The sequence below is a fragment of the Rattus rattus genome, chromosome 1, assembly GCF_011064425.1.
Source record: "Rattus rattus isolate New Zealand chromosome 1, Rrattus_CSIRO_v1, whole genome shotgun sequence".
Classification (NCBI taxonomy): domain Eukaryota; kingdom Metazoa; phylum Chordata; class Mammalia; order Rodentia; family Muridae; genus Rattus; species Rattus rattus.
This window is the reverse complement of record NC_046154.1, coordinates 262,131,092-262,149,205: the sequence shown is the minus strand read 5'-3', so window position 1 is coordinate 262,149,205 and position 18,114 is coordinate 262,131,092. Positions and strand designations below refer to the sequence as shown.

The 18,114-nt window shown below is 48.4% G+C and overlaps 1 protein-coding gene across 5 annotated transcripts in view; it reads left to right on the top strand.

Annotated features, from left to right (window-relative positions):
* Positions 1–18,114, top strand: part of Scn8a (sodium voltage-gated channel alpha subunit 8) — a 174,536-nt gene that overhangs the window by 77,169 nt on the left and 79,253 nt on the right. For 3 of the 5 annotated variants that reach the window (XM_032885132.1, XM_032885118.1, XM_032885112.1), the window contains exons 3-6: positions 6,115–6,233; positions 7,820–7,909; positions 8,357–8,485; positions 10,554–10,645. In XM_032885132.1, the coding sequence (XP_032741023.1) occupies positions 6,115–6,233; positions 7,820–7,909; positions 8,357–8,485; positions 10,554–10,645 (430 nt within the window). Of the gene's footprint in view, positions 1–6,114; positions 6,234–7,819; positions 7,910–8,356; positions 8,486–10,302; positions 10,395–10,553; positions 10,646–18,114 lie in introns of all 5 variants that reach the window. The other 2 variants (XM_032885138.1, XM_032885127.1) reach the window with 1 other exon arrangement.

The window sequence follows — 18,114 nt, the reverse complement described above, 5'->3', positions numbered from 1 at the left end:
GCCCAAAGTGAGAGGGTTGGGCGGTTCTAGAGAGCTAGACGGTTCGGACTTCAGGCTCTAGAGACCCACACCCTTAGCCGCTGTTGCGGTTGGAGCCGGAGAGAGTAAAAGAATCTTTGTTCCCATTACGCTCCCGTGGACTAGGCCGATCTGTAGAGCCAGGAGGTTAAGAGCCACTTGCCTCTCAGGACGCTGGGAACTTAGCAATGAGGACGCTCCCCTGAGCCATGTGCTACACCGCTGACCAGGGCTATCGGAGCAGCTGATTCCTTATGCGCTTTGCGTTATGCGTCGGTCTCTGGCCACGTGGTCTCTGCACAGCGTCTCTTCTTACTCAACTTTGTTTGTTTCTCTTTATACTCACCCCCCACCGCCCCACCACCATCCCCGGAGCTGAGGACCGAACCCAGGGCCTTGAGCTTGCTAGGCAAGGGCGCACTACCACTGAGCTAAATCCCCAACCCTCCATTTATACTTTTTAGATGGCCAGGAACCGTTTTCATTTGGGGTGTGGGGCTGAGAATACGCTAGTAAGCGAGCCACACCACAGTGCAGTGAAGCTGTATGTTTAACGGCTGCATCTGAACTACACCGCCATTTGTTTGGTAGGCTTGTACCTGGCTGGGCACGACTCTTCCTCTACCTGTGGGCCCCAAAGAAAAGGCTGCAGCCGGCGCTAACCGTGCCCCTACTCCAAAGTCACATGCTCCAGGCCCCACGTAGCTAACTCGAGATGAAAAGCCCATGTGTTTTAGGAGACTCGCTTTCTGCCAACGTGACACATTTATTAATACTCCACACCATAATTTGTTAAGAGCTGCCCCACTGCTCTTAATGGGCTTTGTGCTCAGAAACCTTCGCCGGCTGTTGTTATAAACGGATATTTCCCTTCGGGCAGTAAACCACAGTCCAATTTCAATTTCCTTTTAACTCATTTACTTCACAAAGATCTAATTTAAGACATCTTGGGTAAAATAATCTTGGACTTTATGGGCACCAAGTGATTGTTGCTTAAGAATTATTCTCGTAAAAGTCTCAAGCTCGTCCCTGCCCCAGCCATGTTTCGAAGAGCCCGGTGTTAGAGCCACATTGAACTAGGGATGAGTCTTCCTTTCTGGATGATTGAGGTTGAATCAAAGAGCCGTGTAGATGTTTTACATTCTCGGTTATGTGTAATGGTGTGCACCTTAAATCCTAGCACTCGGACACAGAGGCAGGTGGATCTGCAAGTTCGAGGCCAGCCTGGTCTACAGAGTGTTTTCGAGGACAGCCAGAGCTATGTAAGGAGGCCCTGATTAGAAAAACAGAAAATTCAGTTATGTATTTTTTTGTCAGTGGTTTTCAGTCATACCTGTTTATGTCCCTCGTTGTTCTATCACTGGGACAAATACTTGAGAATATCAACTTTAGGGAGGAAAGATGTATTTTGGCTCCCGATTTCAGTGGGTCCAGTCCCGTGGTCAGCAGTCTCCATTTCTTCAGGCCTTTGGTGAAATGGCGTCACGACAGAGGGGAATAAAAGGGAACAGCTGCTCACTTCCTGGCAGCCAGGAACCAGCAGCAGGAAGGAGCGAGTAAAACATGGCGGTCTGTATCATCGGTCCCTCACACGCTCACTCTGCCCTGCCTCCCACAAGCCTGTTCACTCCAGCTCTGTCTCGCTTCCTAGTTTCCACCATAACTGGGACAATGGGTTCACCCAGGCACTACCTGAGGGCCTTATGATCCAGTGTAAGGTTGGGGGCGGGGGGAGGGGGAGTCTAGCACATGCGCACAAGGTGCGCAGTGCTCTGCCACCAGGAAGCTGCCTCCCGCTGTTCTTTCTCGCTGCTCTGCTTCCCCGGCAGTATCAATCACGCTCATCCCTGGTCTTCTGAGACTAACACAAGAGGGCAAAATAACTCTGAGATTCTGCCAGATGTAAAGTGGAAGGATAACTAATGGTAGGTTTTCGCCTCAGAAGCCCCGCGCACTGCCTTTTGAGCTTCATCGTGGAAGTCTTGTGAAATTTCTAAATCGTAGATAAGTAGGCTAGAAAGACTTGCCACACCCGACCAACAGGCTTCTCGCTCACTTTCTAAATGTGAAAAGCGAGATCTAGGGAGAGGTATTGGTTCATCTGACCCCACAGCTACGGAGGGGAAGACGGAGATGGTCCATGTGTTTCAGGACACAAGCTGAGAGATGATCTGCTTGCCCCCTGGTGGGCCCTATTCTTTGGATTCTAGCGCAGACTCATTTAACCATCCCTGAGCTGGGAGTTAGCGATCTGTTTTTAAAAAGTTCTCAGAGGGTTCCAGTGCAGCCAGTCTGGTTTTCGTCAGAAACCCGTACTAGCTACGCCACGGCCCAGATCAGTGCCATCTGTCCTGTGTGGCTCACGAGCTAAGTATGGGTTGTCCATTCCCACATGGTTAGATGTGTGAAAAGTTTGTGTGTCCATGGAGTTTTTCAGAATTACAGCCACGCCTGTTTGTTTACTTGTTATCAGTGGCTTCTGTGCACCTCAATGGCAGAGTCAGCTATGGTGACAGAGACTGTGCCACCCACAATACTTCCAGCGCATGCACTCGCAAAGAAGTCCTGCTGTCATTGCCCATTTCCCGTCTCTCACGTGAGCTCTGCAAGGACCAGTGTTCACTGGGAAATCCCCGAGCTGTGAGGATCTCACTTATGTTGGTCTAAGCACCCTCTCGCTTTATCAGAAGGCGTGTTTAAGAAACACTACATGCAAATTATCAGTAAATATAGTTATTTTAATGATAAAGTAAATTATAGAGCTACTGAATTATAGAGGATGTTCATTTGTTTAAAGAGTTGGGTGTACAAAAGATGATTCTTATTTATAAGTAAAGGACTTTTTATAGCTGGTGAAGATAAAGAAGCTTAGAAAGAGGTGATGTTAAAGTGTTTTTATTTTGTGTGCAACATTGTCTTTAAATTATGAAAGCTATACTTCACGAATGAATTGTAACAGATAGAGCCTCTATTTGCAAACCAATCTTTTTTTTAATTCTATAAAAGCACCTAATTTTCCTCAGGATCCTCGGTTTTCTGGTTTGTCACCAGAACCCTAGCCAGCTCTTCAACTAACATGTAAGGGTCTCCTCTTCTCTCACCTCAGATAATGGACTGTTCATTAACCAACAGACATTTATTGAGCACCTTCTGTGCACAGGTAATGATTTTGTAAGAGGATACAGCCCTCGTGTGACTAACCCAAGGGACAAGAAAATGAAGGACAAAGAGAATAGGTTATTGCTATTTCTTTTAAGTCTTGTCACTTGTCTCTTAAGGTAGGCAGGCAAGTTAGTAAAGGCTTTGGGGGGGGGGACTTTAGGTCCTGCTGCATGGATCCGTGTTGTGGTTGCTGTGGGGTTTTGTTTGTTTGGTTCCCCCCCACCCCCACTTTTCTTGGCTACTTAGTATGGTATACCCAGGAGCTCAAATCTCCCATTTACCAGAGAATCCATCCCTTATGGTCAACATCATTCTGCCATGTAGTCATGAAATTACCACCCAGTCCAGCACAGTGGAAGCTGTAAGAGGCTCTGGGCTTGGCATAGCACACCACTCTTTGCCGTGCAACCTTTATGGGTGGTGCCCATTCCCAGGTCTTTTGTAAGACGCACATAGGCTGGTAATTCCTTCTTTACTGGTACTTCGTGAGAATACTGTGAGGCTGAATGAGGAGTTTATTTGAAAGGCCTGGCATTTCACAGAGAGAGTTGCTATAGAAACACAGAGGGGTACAAGTACTTCAGAAAGAGGGAATGTTGTGGCCCATTTATTTCTTTGGAAAGCCAAGAAATGGACGAGCCAAATCTCTGCCCTTGACCTGTTTTAAGCTAACCTTAGATAGTCTAGCTTAACTTGCTTTTTAGGGTTGGGCTTTTCCTGGAATCACAACAGAATCTGTGCACCCTACTATCAGGAGAGTGATTAGCTCAACACCGTACCAAACATGGGATGGGGGGCGGGTGGTACTAAATGAAGAGAGCCGAACAGAAAAGTTGCTTTTCTACTGGGAGAGACTGGTGACTCTGGCAGACAGAGAGAACATAGCATATAAGATAAGAGGAAAGGGACTTAAAAAGAAACCTGCTAACCTTGCTTTGGGAGCATGTGGACCAAGCACCGTATTGGAACTGAATAGGAAAGCAGAGCTTGGCTCCTGCCTCCAAGAAATTCAGTTTCTAGGAGAGAGGGCAGAGGAAGGGGGAGGGAGAGAGAGAGAGAAAGAGAGAGAGAGAGAGAGAGAGAGAGAGACAGAGAGACAGAGAGACAGAGAGACAGACTGACAGAGACAGACAGAGACAGAGAGAGACAGAGACAGAGATGTTGGCTATGGGTCCCAAGTGGCCTGCATTAGTTAAACTTCTTATTGGCATCTTTGTCGTGAGATGTTAGATTTTGTTGGAGGTCCTTGATAGCGTCTCTTGAGGTCACCACGGCACCTCCTCACATTACCAGGCTGTGTTACACTGCTCCGTTTTCCTAGTTAAGTTGTCTTTGTACTTCTGGGTTGTAGCTCACGTGCTCAGCCCTTCCCGTGCTGTGAGCATTGGTTGCTAGTATTTTCGCTGATGCTTTTTATGTCCATATTAATAAAATCTCATCAGTTGAGAGCTTTCTCATCCCCTGACGTCATTGCCTGGTTCTGTATAAAGTCACCTTACAGAATGAGCTGGGAATCGGGAATCGTCCTCTTCTCTTCTAGCTTTTTTTTTTTTTTTGGAAGAATTTGTGCTAATTCTTTAAACATTTGGTAGAATTCATTAGTGAAGCCATCTGGTCCCTGGGCTTTTCTTTGTGGGGGTTCATTTTCTAATGCACGGTACAAGAGGCATATTTATAGTAGTCTCACTTGAGGGAAAGACTGTTTAAGGATGGATCTGTATGCTAAGACTTATAAAGAAAAATTCTGGAAGGATATTTAAAAAGAAAAAAAAAAACCAGCAAGAAAGATTAGAGTTGGGTAATAGAATGGAACTTAATCTAGCGTTTTTAAACCCTGGGTGTACATCATCCTAAATAAAGACAGTTTGACTTAAAAGTGGCTGCCCTTCGGCTCTTTGGTCTCTGTACTTGCAAGGGCCTAACCTCCACAGGGACTCCCCGTTCGGTAGTCCCTGCACACATCCCTGTACACACCTCCAGTGCCCTCTGCCTTCCTCTGCCCTCCATCCTCACAGAATTGCTCATCAGCATCCGGAAGACAACTTCGCCTGCTCCCTCTCCGTTTTTATTACCCACAGACAGCCTGGGGGTGGGGTCCTCTGTCCTGCAGCCTCTCTCATAGTTTGAATTTGTACTCACCTGCCGTAATGACTGCAAGTTTTCTTACTTCCTCTCATAAAGTATAGTTCTGTCCAGTTGTGAGCCTCACCCCCCCCCCGCTCACACACACACACACACACACACACACACACACACACACAAACACACACCATCTTAGCACAATGCTTGGCACCGGGTAGGTGTGCAGTGTGAGCAAAGCCCAGAGCTAAGCATCTCTGTAGCCCATTCTGAGGACATGAACCAGTTTGACTTGGTAGGAAGATTCATGCTGGGAAGTACAATAGAGTGGTTTTGGCTAGGCAGACGTTGGAAGCTCTGAGAAGCCAGACAGAGCACTCAGGGTGTGAATATTGAATGAACGCTCCCCTCCCTGTTACCGTCTTTGCCTGGCTCCCCGCTCCCAGCAGGCTGACTCTGGCCAGCTGAGCGGGTCCTTCGAAGTGGTCTCCTCTGCATTGGCTTGCCCTCTGCCCTAATGCTCCTGTCTTCTATGTGTCAGGGTCAGCATAGCTGACTCGTTCTAGCATAAATGGTTCAGAGTTATCCAAATATGAACGTGCCGATGTTGTGGGCACTATTTATGCTGCAGCCCGAGGCTGGGCACCAGCGCGGGGGTGGGGTGGGGGTGGGGTAACAGAAGCTCTTTTTGCTTACAGGTTTTGTTTTGTTTGCTTGTTTCTTTGTTGCCTGAAAAACCAATCAGGAGGAGCGAGGTCCTAAGTACCTTTCAAGTGTGTTTACCTTACCTAAGGAAATGTTGTTTTGTGTGGTGACTAACACATTTTAATGGTTTCTCTTTCTCTTTCTCCACAGACCTTTGTAGTATTAAACAGAGGGAAAACTCTCTTCAGATTTAGTGCCACACCTGCCTTGTACATTTTAAGCCCTTTTAACCTGATAAGAAGAATAGCTATTAAAATTTTGATACACTCATATCCTTTTCCGCGCTGGGACCGAGTGGTGTGTGTTTGGGGGTTTGACAACTGCGGTGTGGACTGCCCCACCAGGAGGGAAGCTGGCTGCTGCCCACCCCAGCCCGAGGGTTAGGAATGAAGTCCTGCTGGACTGCCACGCTGAGCTTCTGCAGATACGTTTCTAAAAGATCGGGCTGGAGTCTAGAGTTTCGTGGGTGTCATTATGAAGAGCACATTAAGACGTTTTTAACCTTATACTGAGGCCTTGCTTCAGTAATTTCATTCGGTGATAATTCAACTTGTTAACATACTAATATCCGATACAGGAACTTTTTGAAAACCACATCTCGAATTACAAATAGTTGAATGAATGCTTTAGATTTTTTTTTTCTTTTTTTCTTGAGCAAAGAACTTATGAGTACCTGGTATTTCCTTGGAGCAGAGGTTTAAATACAGACTGGGGATACCTAGGGATATTTTCTTGGATTTGCCGTCCCCACCACCACCTCCAGTAGGTAGGAAAGTACCAACCTTTATATCCTATTAACATAACGGATGATCTGATAGGGTCAACTTGGAACACTGCCTAAACTTGTGTGATTGGCCCTTAAGGTAACGGAGCTTTGTCCCCTGACAGACTGTGGTGCCTTCCAGGGAGCCAAAGAAACCACTAATTGCAACTCAGGAGTTCAGTTGAGCCTCCGCCATATAGAACTCATTTCTGGAATCTATGGTTTGCAAGTACCATGGTCGTGAAACTGTGGTGTTTACAAGAAATAGATAATATACAATGGACTTTGTCCCTTCCAGGACCAGAGACGGAGTGTGGTTCTCTCTCCTGGTCCTAAAGGTGTCCCCACGATGACCCCAGTTGTAGAGAAGGAAAAACATATCCAACTAGAAGAAGCATTGTTTTCTAAACTCCACAGGAAGACAGAGAAGGGGAACAGCGTTAATGAGAGCCCTGGGGCAGCTTCAGTGAGAGTAGCCCCTGCTGACTTCAGAAGGCTTTCATTTCTCTCAATAGACAGGAACAGAAAGGGCCAAGGAAGATCATAGACGGCCAGGGCACATCCACAGTGATCACATGACTCACCCTGTCATCCATGTCTCATTCTCAGGTTGGGGTGCAGGCACCCAGGAAGCCAGGACCTCACAGGCCACACTGGTTTTCAGCTGAGACACATGCACACTGCCTGGACTATTGCTTGTGGAGATATTAGCCCCTTGGCAGATTCAGGAGGAAATCGAACCACCACTTACATGTAGATTTTCAAATAACTGATCATGCAAGATAATTAACAGTACACGATTACTGAGCGAAAATGTAGATTTATTTTCTCACCTGGTGGCCTTGGGGCCTTTGGTCACTTCTGACTATTCACAAAGATTTAAGTGCTTAAGAGTATTGCCCCATGGCCATCCAGCCCCACTACCAGTCAGATAGGATATCCAGGGCTTTCCCTGTGGTGACGGTGGCCAGTTTCCCTCATCACCTGCCTCCTGCCAGCCTGTGGATTCAGCTCTGGTGAGACCTCGTATAAGGCGGGTTTGTTTTGTAAGCGGCCAGACCAGACCTCGCTCTCCCCTTAACTCTGATCTACAGTTTTCAGCATGATCATCATGTGCACCATCCTGACCAACTGTGTGTTCATGACCTTTAGTAACCCTCCAGAATGGTCCAAGAATGTGGAGTAAGTGACCCTTCCTCGGTTTGTTTCGTAGACCCTAGTCCTGTTACTTACTCCACAGTTAGTCTGGGGGGAGGGTGTTGTGTGGGGGTGGGCCGCTGAGGGTCATATGGAGTCTAGGAAACAGTGAGTTCTAGAAAGGCGGTCTGCTCTGGAAGGACACCCTTCCCCTCATAGCAGAGGGTTTGCCATCCTGTGTCACCCGAGGCTAAGATAGCTCTGGGGGCCTCTGTGCCTGTTCCAGAGTCGTCCTGTTATGTCCTTCAGAGCTCCGGGCAGGCCTAGAGCAGCATCCCAGTTGCTTGTCACCAAGCTTCCTCCGGTCACTGCCATGTCACCAGGCCCTAAATGTCTTGTCTGTGTGGTGGAGGCACACCCCAGGCGAGTGTCTTAAAAGGCTCATTCCAAGTTTCCACCAGGAATAACCTCAGCTGTCCGCATCCCCGACAGGTACACATTCACAGGGATTTACACATTTGAATCACTAGTGAAAATCATCGCAAGAGGTTTCTGCATAGACGGCTTCACCTTCTTACGAGACCCGTGGAACTGGTTAGACTTCAGTGTCATCATGATGGCGTGAGTTCTCTATTTTACTGTTTTCTGTGTGGTGTGTGTGTGTGTGTGTGCGTGTGTGCGTGTGTGCGTGTGTGTGTGTGCGTGCGCACTCGAGTGAGTGTGAGTGAATGTGTGTGCACGTGTGTGTAAATGTGTGTGCATGTGTGTAAATGTGTGTTTAAATGTGTGCAAGTGCATGTGTGATCGGGCACATGCATGTGTGTGTGTGTGCGTGTGTGTGCGTGCGTGTGTGTGTGAATAGGTTTGCATGATGGTACAAGTAAATTTGAGTTTGTGGGCTCAGCAGAGTAGAGGGTTCTTTTTGTTTTTCTTTTTTGAGATAGGGTCTCATGTAGCCCGGGTTGTCCTTGAACTCACCATATAGCCAAGGCTGTCTTGAACTCTGATCTCTTTACCTCCACGTCCCCTGTGCTGGGATGACACCTGGCTGCAGAATAGGGAATTCTTGGGTAATTGCTTATGACCCATGGGCGTCTAACTATGGTTCTTGCTTGCAAGGCCTTCTCAGTTCTCAGACAGCAACAAGCTTATGTGGGAGAAGGTAAAGAGACCATTTGCAACTGGGAGAGCAGTGGGCAGCAACTTCCTGTGACCCTTCCCTCATATTTTGCTCCCCCTTAACGACACTGACCAAGGTCCTCACACCTGTGCCTCTGTCAAGGCACGAAATATTTTGGGTGTAAGCTTTTGGCTGAAAATGCACTCAAAACGTGAGCCAAAGTATCCAGACCGGCATAGACTGGTCTGAATAGTCCAGAAAACGTACTAACCAGAGTTCACACTAGAGACCGCGGGTCTACACAGGTGTGCGGGCTGCATCCGGTAGCTCATTTTGTTCCAGTTGTAAAAAGTGTCTACTCGACACATTTAGCCGATGATGGCTGTAGTATTTTTATTTCTGTGTTAAGACAGTACTTTATCATCTAAGGGGAGACGTAGAGTGGGGTACAGGTTGTGTGTGTAAAGATGTGTGAAGACGTTTGCGTGTGTGCGTGGGCCCGAGTATCAGGAGGAAGTGCCGTTCTACTGTGAAACGGGAGCGAGTGGTGTGTGCCGCGAGTCTGCAAACAGAAGCGAGGCTCCGTTCTAGGAAGACGCTCTCCACTCTCTAGCATGGTAGCATCCACATTGATTGGTGTGCATTTAAAATCTGTGCCCTTGCTAAGACACAGGGCTGCTGATTAAATGGGCACGCAACTGGGTTTTTGCTCTGATCTCGTGATCCGGATTCTTTTTTCCTGAGCCTTACTTTTTTCTGTCACAGGATAAAACCTCATCTGCAGACATGGCTGCAACACATGCACACAACTCCTGGAGAAGTCTCAGATACTGCCACGTAGGCCTTTTGGCATTATCCACCAGGGGGTTATTTTAACATGAATCTGTTCTTTGTTTTTTTGTTTTTGTGAGGCTCTTGCTACACACACACACACAAAAAAAAAATTGCCTCTGTTTCGTAGGGAATTGCTCACAAAACTGGGAACATACGTTTTTGACACCTCATGGCCTTCTCTCTTCCTAAAGGAAAGTAAATTGGCTGACAGTCAAGTTACTCTGGTGAAACTAGTGCACCACAGACCAATTAAGAGAGCCAACCCCGGGACGCCCTGGGCTATCAGTTTTTTGGAATATACTCTGAATTCTTCTTGCCCATTTTTTTAAAAAAAATATGCATTCCTTGGATGTTTATATTTTGATTTTTTTTTCAGGGGAACAAAATAAAACCATAGCTTGTATATAAGACCCTTTCTTCCCCCCCGTTTTCAAACCCTCACCCAGTGGTACCATTACAAGTTAACTTTGGTTTGATTCTGCAGGTATATAACAGAGTTTGTAAACCTAGGCAATGTTTCAGCTCTACGCACTTTCAGGGTACTGAGGGCTTTGAAAACTATTTCGGTAATCCCAGGTAAGACGGCCCGGGCTTGGTGTCAGGTGTTGGGTTAGGGCCCTGATGTGACGTATTGTACTTTTTGTTTTGTTGTGGTTTTGTGTTTTTTTTCCTTCGGTGTTTGTGTCCGTACCTGTGTTTGTCATTTGTGTCTGTGTGTGACCTCCCTCACTACAGATATGTGACAGAGTTTGTGGACCTGGGCAATGTCTCAGCGCTGAGAACATTCAGGGTTCTCCGAGCTTTGAAAACTATCTCTGTAATTCCAGGTGAGCAAATGCGTGCACAAGACCGGTCTTGCCGCGCTCCCACTCTCTCCCATTCGTTTTGTCTGCCACATTTGAAGCTGGCCTGGGCACCTCTGATACGCCTTGTTGCACCCTGCATGCCTTCCCTAAGAAGTATTCTCTGGAACGGCCCTTTGGTCCTTAGGCAGATGCCTCTGACCATGCTCGACAGGCATGCAACTCTCATTCCATCCATGCGTTTGGGAAGAAAAAAAAAAAAAGCACACGCTTATAAACCCTTAGGACCTCACAGCGTCCGAGGAGAGGTATACCGGGACAAGCTGTGTCTTTGTATGTGAGTCACTTGAATCATGGCTTCATGGAATTACAGTTACTTTAATATCCACCCCCATTCCATTGCTTGCAATTTCAGACTTCTTGTAGCATGTTTTGCCAACAGCATGTTATTCAAAGACTTTTACTGTTATTCAAAGACTTTTACTGTTATTTAAAGACTTTTACTGTTATTCAAAGACTTTTACTGTTATTCAAAGACTTTTTACTGGTACCGTGCTAATATAACCATTTAGTCAAGAAGCAGCTTACCCAGTTGACTAGTCGGGTCAGACTAGTTAAGATGGAAAGTCTTGGAGTCAGTGAGACGAATTTTAAGTTACCGCCTCCCGTATCTTACAAGGGTCTGCTTCGGTAGAATGAGACCTGGTAGGTGTCTACAGTGAGTGGATCACTCTCAGGTGTGAATCCCAGTGAAAGCGTATGCAGGCGCTGATTTAAAGTCAAAGGTAAGACATAAACGAAGACCGGAGGAACTCCAAGGGACAAAAGGAGGAAGAGAGTGGGCTGAAGACCAGTTCAGTGACAATCTCTTAAAAATATCTGCCTGTTACTTTTACCTGGCCCAGCTAACCCAGTGGTTCCAAACCTCTTGAAGGTTTTTGGTCCCCCTTGCGACTCAGATGAAGTTTCACAGACACCCCAACCTCCTGCCGCCCATCCATGGTCAGGTTAAGATTCTGTAATTTAAATCATTGCCCCCCCCCAAGGAAATAACCTTTCTAAGAATTGGTCTTGAACTCTAAAAGGAAAGGACGTCTAAGGTTAAGACTGGCAGTAACCAGGCAGAGACAAAGGCATGTTGATGCTGTTTGGGTTTTAGCTAGGGTCAGGGCTATCTATTAAGGAAGACTCCAAGCTTCCCACGTGTTCTGTGAAAACAGGTGCTGAGCCCCATAGCCTGATCTTGTGGTCTATCCCCTCGTGACTGACTACAGAAACAGCTCTTTTATCCTCTATTCAACGTCATGCCAGTGTCCTGGGCGAGAGAAACACAAAGACATGAGGCATGATGAGGGTGTGGTTTGTCAGGAACCTCGAGGGTGGTTAAACCCCTGGCAGACCTTGTTCTTTCCTTTCCATTTTTCCCACGCTCTCTCTCTCTCTCTCTCTCTCTCTCTCTCTCTCTCTCTCTCTCTCCCCCCCTCCCCCCCCCCCCCCCCCCCCCCCCCCCCCCCCCCCCCCCCCCCCCCCTCCCCCCCCCTCCCTCCCCCCCCTCTCCCCTCCCCCCCCCCTCCTCTGGCCCCTTTAACACAATTCCATGTTCCCGTTCATCTCCCCAGCACACCCTGCGAGGCATCTGTCTCTTTATGTTCTTGTGATCTCAAAACTTGTCTTCCAGAATTAAATCGGAAAGCTGTGTTCTGTTCACTAACTGGGGCAGCAGATGCTCTCCCCAGCCTGGCTCATTCGCTGCTGTTCTCGCCTCTGCTGTGGGGTTAACTTTTCAGCAGGGCATTTCTGTAAAGTAATTCTCGTCAGGTTGACTCAATACTCTGTAGGGTGCGTATGTGCGCATGTGTAAAGACGCAGTGTCTATAGCATAGGGCCTGGCCCACAGCAGTGCTGCCTAAATGACTGTGCTAGAAGCACTTACCATAGAAGAGCCCAGTAAACGGTTTGTGCCAAGCTTCATGATCTGAAGTAGATCCTCGGATTACTATTCCCATAAGCGCCCCCTCCCCCCCACCCCCAATGGAGCTTTGGGAAGCCAACTGTGAGGGGAAACTAACTTTAAGGGTAGTAAAGCTAGCAGTCCTGTCAGCGACGAGGTTTTTTCTTGCTGTTTAGTATTACTGAGGGAAACCCAGTAGCTGGCATCCTACGTAGAGTTCTGAACTTGCCTGTCATTCTCTGGAGGACTGCTGGCCTATTCCTGTAAGCTACCCATGTTTCCTTTCAAGACGGGGTCCCCGTGTGTACATCATTGGATCAACGTCTATCTCTTGCTTAAAAATCAAAGTTACTTTGATTCCGGGTCACAGAGCTGGGACACAGTAGCTCTCAGTAAAAGCTAAAACCATGTACACAATGTCAGAAGGATTTCCCCTCTCCCCCCTTCTCCCGTCTGCAGTTTGGATCTTGGGCTTTCCCCGGAGCGGCTAGGACTACAGAAAGGAATCCTGGGCGCAGCAGTCACTCTCCCGGCTCTTGTGTCAGAACATCTGATGAAAGCAGATTTGTGTTGTCGAGGCTTAGAGTAATGCAGGCCATCATGTGGGTAGGTGTGGTGGTGGCCACTGGTCACAGTGACCCACAGCCAGCACGATGCCCCACCGCCCCTCACCTTTGGGTTTAGTGCAGGACCCTAGCCCATGGAATGGCAGCACCCAACCCTGAGGGCAGGCCTTCCCCCACCTCATTGAGACCCGGCATGGACACCCTCACAGACACACCAAGCAGTTTGTCTCCTGTCAAGTTGACAGTCCAGATTAGCTGCTTCGGAGGATAACCAGGGGCGGGCATGGAGCCTGTCAGATCTCATAGCAGCCTCTACAGCCCAGCTTCCTCTGTGAGAAACGCTTGCTCAGAGACTTCACTCCATCTTGTCCAGCCCAGGGTTTTGGGTTTTTTGTTGTTTGTTTGTTTTTGGTTTTTTTTACAGATCAGATCAGCCAGGATTCTATTAGTTCACGCCAACCTTTTGTATAAGAAATCCTTACCATAGAACCTTCATGGCACTTACAAAAGACCAAACTCACGTTCTGACCCTTCTTATTTGATGGCTCGAGATCGGGATACAGGCCACTTGTGGCTCCCTCTTTGCTTCAAAGGCATCATCTTGGAGAAGAGCACGCATACGTCTGTGCTGAAAGAGTCGTCATCTTTGGGTCAGAATTGGTGAGGTTCAACTTAACCCGGGGCTGCTCTGCCCAGACGTTCACATCCTAAATCTCACTTTTTCTTCACTGGGGGCCTGGGTAGAAAGTTTATCATCTGACGACTTCATTGCAAGTGTCACCTTCTGCTTGGCCCAATCACAGGCGTTCTCCTGTGTCTCCTGGAGAGGACCCTTCACCTTGGATAGTGCTGGAGGGGGTGGGGTGGGGCAGCTGCAGCCATGGGTCCTGTGGTGAGCTCAGGTCCCAGTGCTGAATTGACAGCATCCTTCTGTCTTCAGAGTTGAGGGTCTGCCTTACACTCTTGAACATTTCCTTTCTCTACATTCATCTCTGTTTCTTCCGTTCCTCCCCAGCGAGCTCAGGTAGGAAACAGACAATGTGAGTGGCCAGGTTTCCTTCCTGCCCAGGCTTCCTCAAAGCCTTTTTCTTTAAGCGTGTACACTGTGAGCGTGAGAGCTTTCCCTGCTCAGTGACAGGGTAGAGAGATACTTGAAGACTATAGTCACTAATGGTTGGTTTTCATTGACTTGTCTTGGTAGTTTTCTTGTATCTCGAGACAGGGTTTCTCTGGGTAGCCCTGGATACACTGGAACTCGCTCTGTAGACCAGGCTGGCTTCAACTCAGAAATCTGCCTGCCTCTGCCTCCCTAGTACTGAGATTATAGGCTTGTCCCACCACCACCGGGCTGATTGTTTCTTTTCGAATATTCAAGTTTTAAATCTTGAGGCTTTTGTGCTTCTCTTCCTTCTACGCTGAATATTAAGGAAAAAAATAACCAAAAGTAATAGTGACCCTAAGTGGGAAAAGAAAAATAGAGCCAGCGTTTTCAGAAGGAAAGTGAACGAGGCCCGCTTTAACCCTGGGACTAGCCGACCTGGTGCAAACTGTGAGCTCTCTATTCTGTCTGGCTGAGAGAGATCTGGGTGTCTGCCTTGTGAGAAATTAGCTCACACAGCTTCAAGCCACTTAAAGGTCTCAACCTGGGCGGCAGACAGAGGGATTGGAATGAACTCTATCACTGGACGGCCACAGCCACAGATCGTTCCCAACATGCATGGCTGACTTCTCTGGACCCAGCAGCTCACAGGTCACTTTGTTCATCTGTTCAGGGGATTTCTGGTCATTGCATACAGTGACAGGAGGGGATCAAAGGTGCCTTTGGTCATAGAGTGGAGTAGAAGCCTGCACTGCCAGCTTCCCCTGTTCCTTCAGGTCCCTAAAACACCCAGCCGCCTCTCTGGACGCTGACCTTCCTCCCTTGGGTCCCCCTGTCCTTTCAAGGTCAGGAGCGAATGTATGAACTTCTGTGCACACACCGGGCTGGTTAACACTAGCGTCTCGGGAGTTCTCGCCATCCAATTTGCCCCCACGTGGCTTCTGTTGCGCGTTCTGCTGTGTAGGAGTCCTTTGAAGGCGCAGTCTGCTCCGTTCTGGCTAACCGGCTTTTCAGTGCTTGTTCTGCCGTGTGGTGCCATGAGCCAACAGGAGAGGCAAGGCGGCTTCTCTTGACAACCAGGGCCGTGGCAGCCTATATTCTCCGCACAGGCTCACCAGGTCACCCATTCCACCGGGAGTCTCATGTCCCTGCTGGCCAATGCTTTTGGTGATTGGGAGTATTTGCTCTGTGAGCAACCAATCCAGGCAACCTGAGAGTTGGATTGTAGGAGGCATATTGATGGCACATGACTACAATATAGTACTATTGATGTCTCTACAAATGTGGTGACTCTGTTATCAGCCCCAGGGATGGAGGAATCTCCAGTGAGACCAGTGTACAGCCTGTCCAGCACCTGGCCCATAGTGTGCCCTCCTCCTGCACACCTGGTCCCCTCCTCCTTCACACCTGGTGCCTTCCTCCTGCACACCTGGTGCCCTCCTCCTGCATACCTGGTCCCCTCCTCCTGCACACCTGGTCCCCTCCTCCTGCCCACCTGGTCCCCTCCTCCTCCTTCACACCTGGTCCCCTCCTCCTGCACACCTGGTGCCCTGGTCCCCTCCTCCTGCACACCTGGTCCCCTCCTCCTGCACACCTGGTCCCCTCCTCCTTCACACCTGGTCCCCTCCTCCTGCACACCTGGTACCTTCCTCCTGCACACCTGGTCCCCTCCTCCTGCACACCTGGTGCCTTCCTCCTGCACACCTGGTCCCCTCCTCCTGCACACCTGGTCCTCTCCTGCACACCTGGTGCCCTCCTCCTGCACACCTGGTGCCCTCCTCCTGCACACCTGGTGCCATTCCACAGTCCTCTCCCCTGTGCTGTCCTCTTATTTTCTTTGAGATCATTTTGGATGAGAATCTTGGAGAGTACTTTGTAGATGGCTGTTGCTGTTCATGTGACTGAGAGATTACTCTTGCCTAATTAAGATGTATTTCTCTGAGCCTCTGTGCAGTACAAGCAGCTGAAATGTCATTTCCAGCTAAGTTTCCACTTTAAACTTTAAGCTAAACAAACTCACCAGTAAGACGGGCTAAGCCTCAGGCATCAGCACACTTGAGCAAAGTGTCTTTGGCTTTGAGGACGCATGTTTGCAGATTTCCTCAGCTGTGACATCTGGCTGATGGAGAAGGGGTAGCAAGCCAACTGCTTGTGGGGATTCAGGCCCATCTCTAGGAAGTGAGCACCAGGCCTGGGACAGGAGCTCTACTGGAAAGCTTCAGTCTCTGGTCAGGCACCTCTGAGGCAAGCAGAGAACAGAGCCAGAAGACCCTGGAGACCCGAGAGTTCTTTGTCTCTGCCACTCTCTCTCCACAGGTCTGTTTCCTTCCTTCTGAATACAAGTTCCTTTACTTTCTCAAGCACTTCTTAAAGTGACCCATATGGCTGCTGCAAACCCTCAGTTTTGTATGTTAGTATTTCTGCTACATAGCCAGAGAACTGCTGTCCTGCTCCAGATCCTTATAGGAAAGGGTCTGGGCTTAGGTCAAGTGACCACTCTGACATCTGCTGAGGTGTATAGTTTTTTTTGTTTGTTTGTTTGTTTGTTTTTTTTTTTTAAGGATCCACACTAAATCCAGCTATGCACCAGCGTTGGAGGTCTCTGTCTGTTCCTAGCCTGGTACATAGCCAGAGACCGACACCATGTGTTTCTCTCTAACCAACACCTTTCCTACAAATGCTGGCTCTGCTTCTCCAGAGCTTGGAGATCGCTCTCTTGCCAGCCCAAAACCCCATGGCCAGATGTGGCAGTGCTCTTGTCAGCCTGCACTCCGCTGTGGTTACCTCTCCCCTGGTTCTCTGTCCTTTGCCCAATCTTTCCATTCCAAAGCCTGGCTCTAAATTCCACCCCAGCTATGTTCCTTCCCTTCAGCCAACCTGAGTCACCACCAATAGAAAACACCAGACAACCTCAGTGTAAAATCAACAGATGACACAACTGCTGGGTATGGAATCTGGAATCTATCGCTGTAAACTCTTCAACTATTCTATGTTGGAAATCTTCCGGTGGAGGAGGTTGCCACCAGGTTCCCTCCTCCTCTTCCTCCTCTTCCTCCTCTTCCTCCTCTTCCTCCTCCTCCTCCTCTTCTTCTCCTTCTCCTTCCCCCCCCCCTCTCTCTCTCTCTCTCTCTCACCGGAAGGCCTGCCTCCTCCTTTTTGCCCAGCGATTGATTGGCTTCTTGTCATATTTGTTAGCCAATCAATTAGTTAGGGGAAAATTCCCCTACAATCTGCAACTACCAAGAGAGTCACCTTGTACAAACCAAGCTGCCAAAAGCACACCAAAAGGGACAGGGGCTGCTCAGAGCCTGTGACCTAGAATTTCTTGTTATGCAGACTTGGAACACCCAAAGATTCCCACCCGGGCAAACCAGGTCAGACTCGTGATGAAATTATGCGATTTATTGAATGAATCGTTTTATCTGTAACAAGCCCTTTCGTTTAGTAGATTTTGTGGTTTTTCGCTCTTCTTGCTACTATAAATAGCAGCACCCTTTTTGACTCAGTTAAAATAGCAATGCAGAGGGCATTAACTGACCCTCACTGCTCAGGTGGGTGCCCGCCTGAAGTCTTTAGAGGAGGGAACTGTGTATGATCCCCATTAAAAAGAATTCCAGCAAACGAAACACGGCAGCCATTCTTCACAACCGCCAGTTGTCCTGTCCAAACCACTCTTCAATAGCTCAGATGCCCAAGTTTGAATTTAAGGCCCCTGGTAGGCCTGTTCCAACACAGTCAAAATGTAGTGAGGAATTTCCATTTTCCAGAAGTGGTGCGGATATCAGTTTCACAACTCTGGAACGGGTCTCGGTTCCTGCCTTCTCCTTGGTGTGCCCAGCTGCATGATCGCATGCCTTGGGTACAAGTGGTGGTTTGG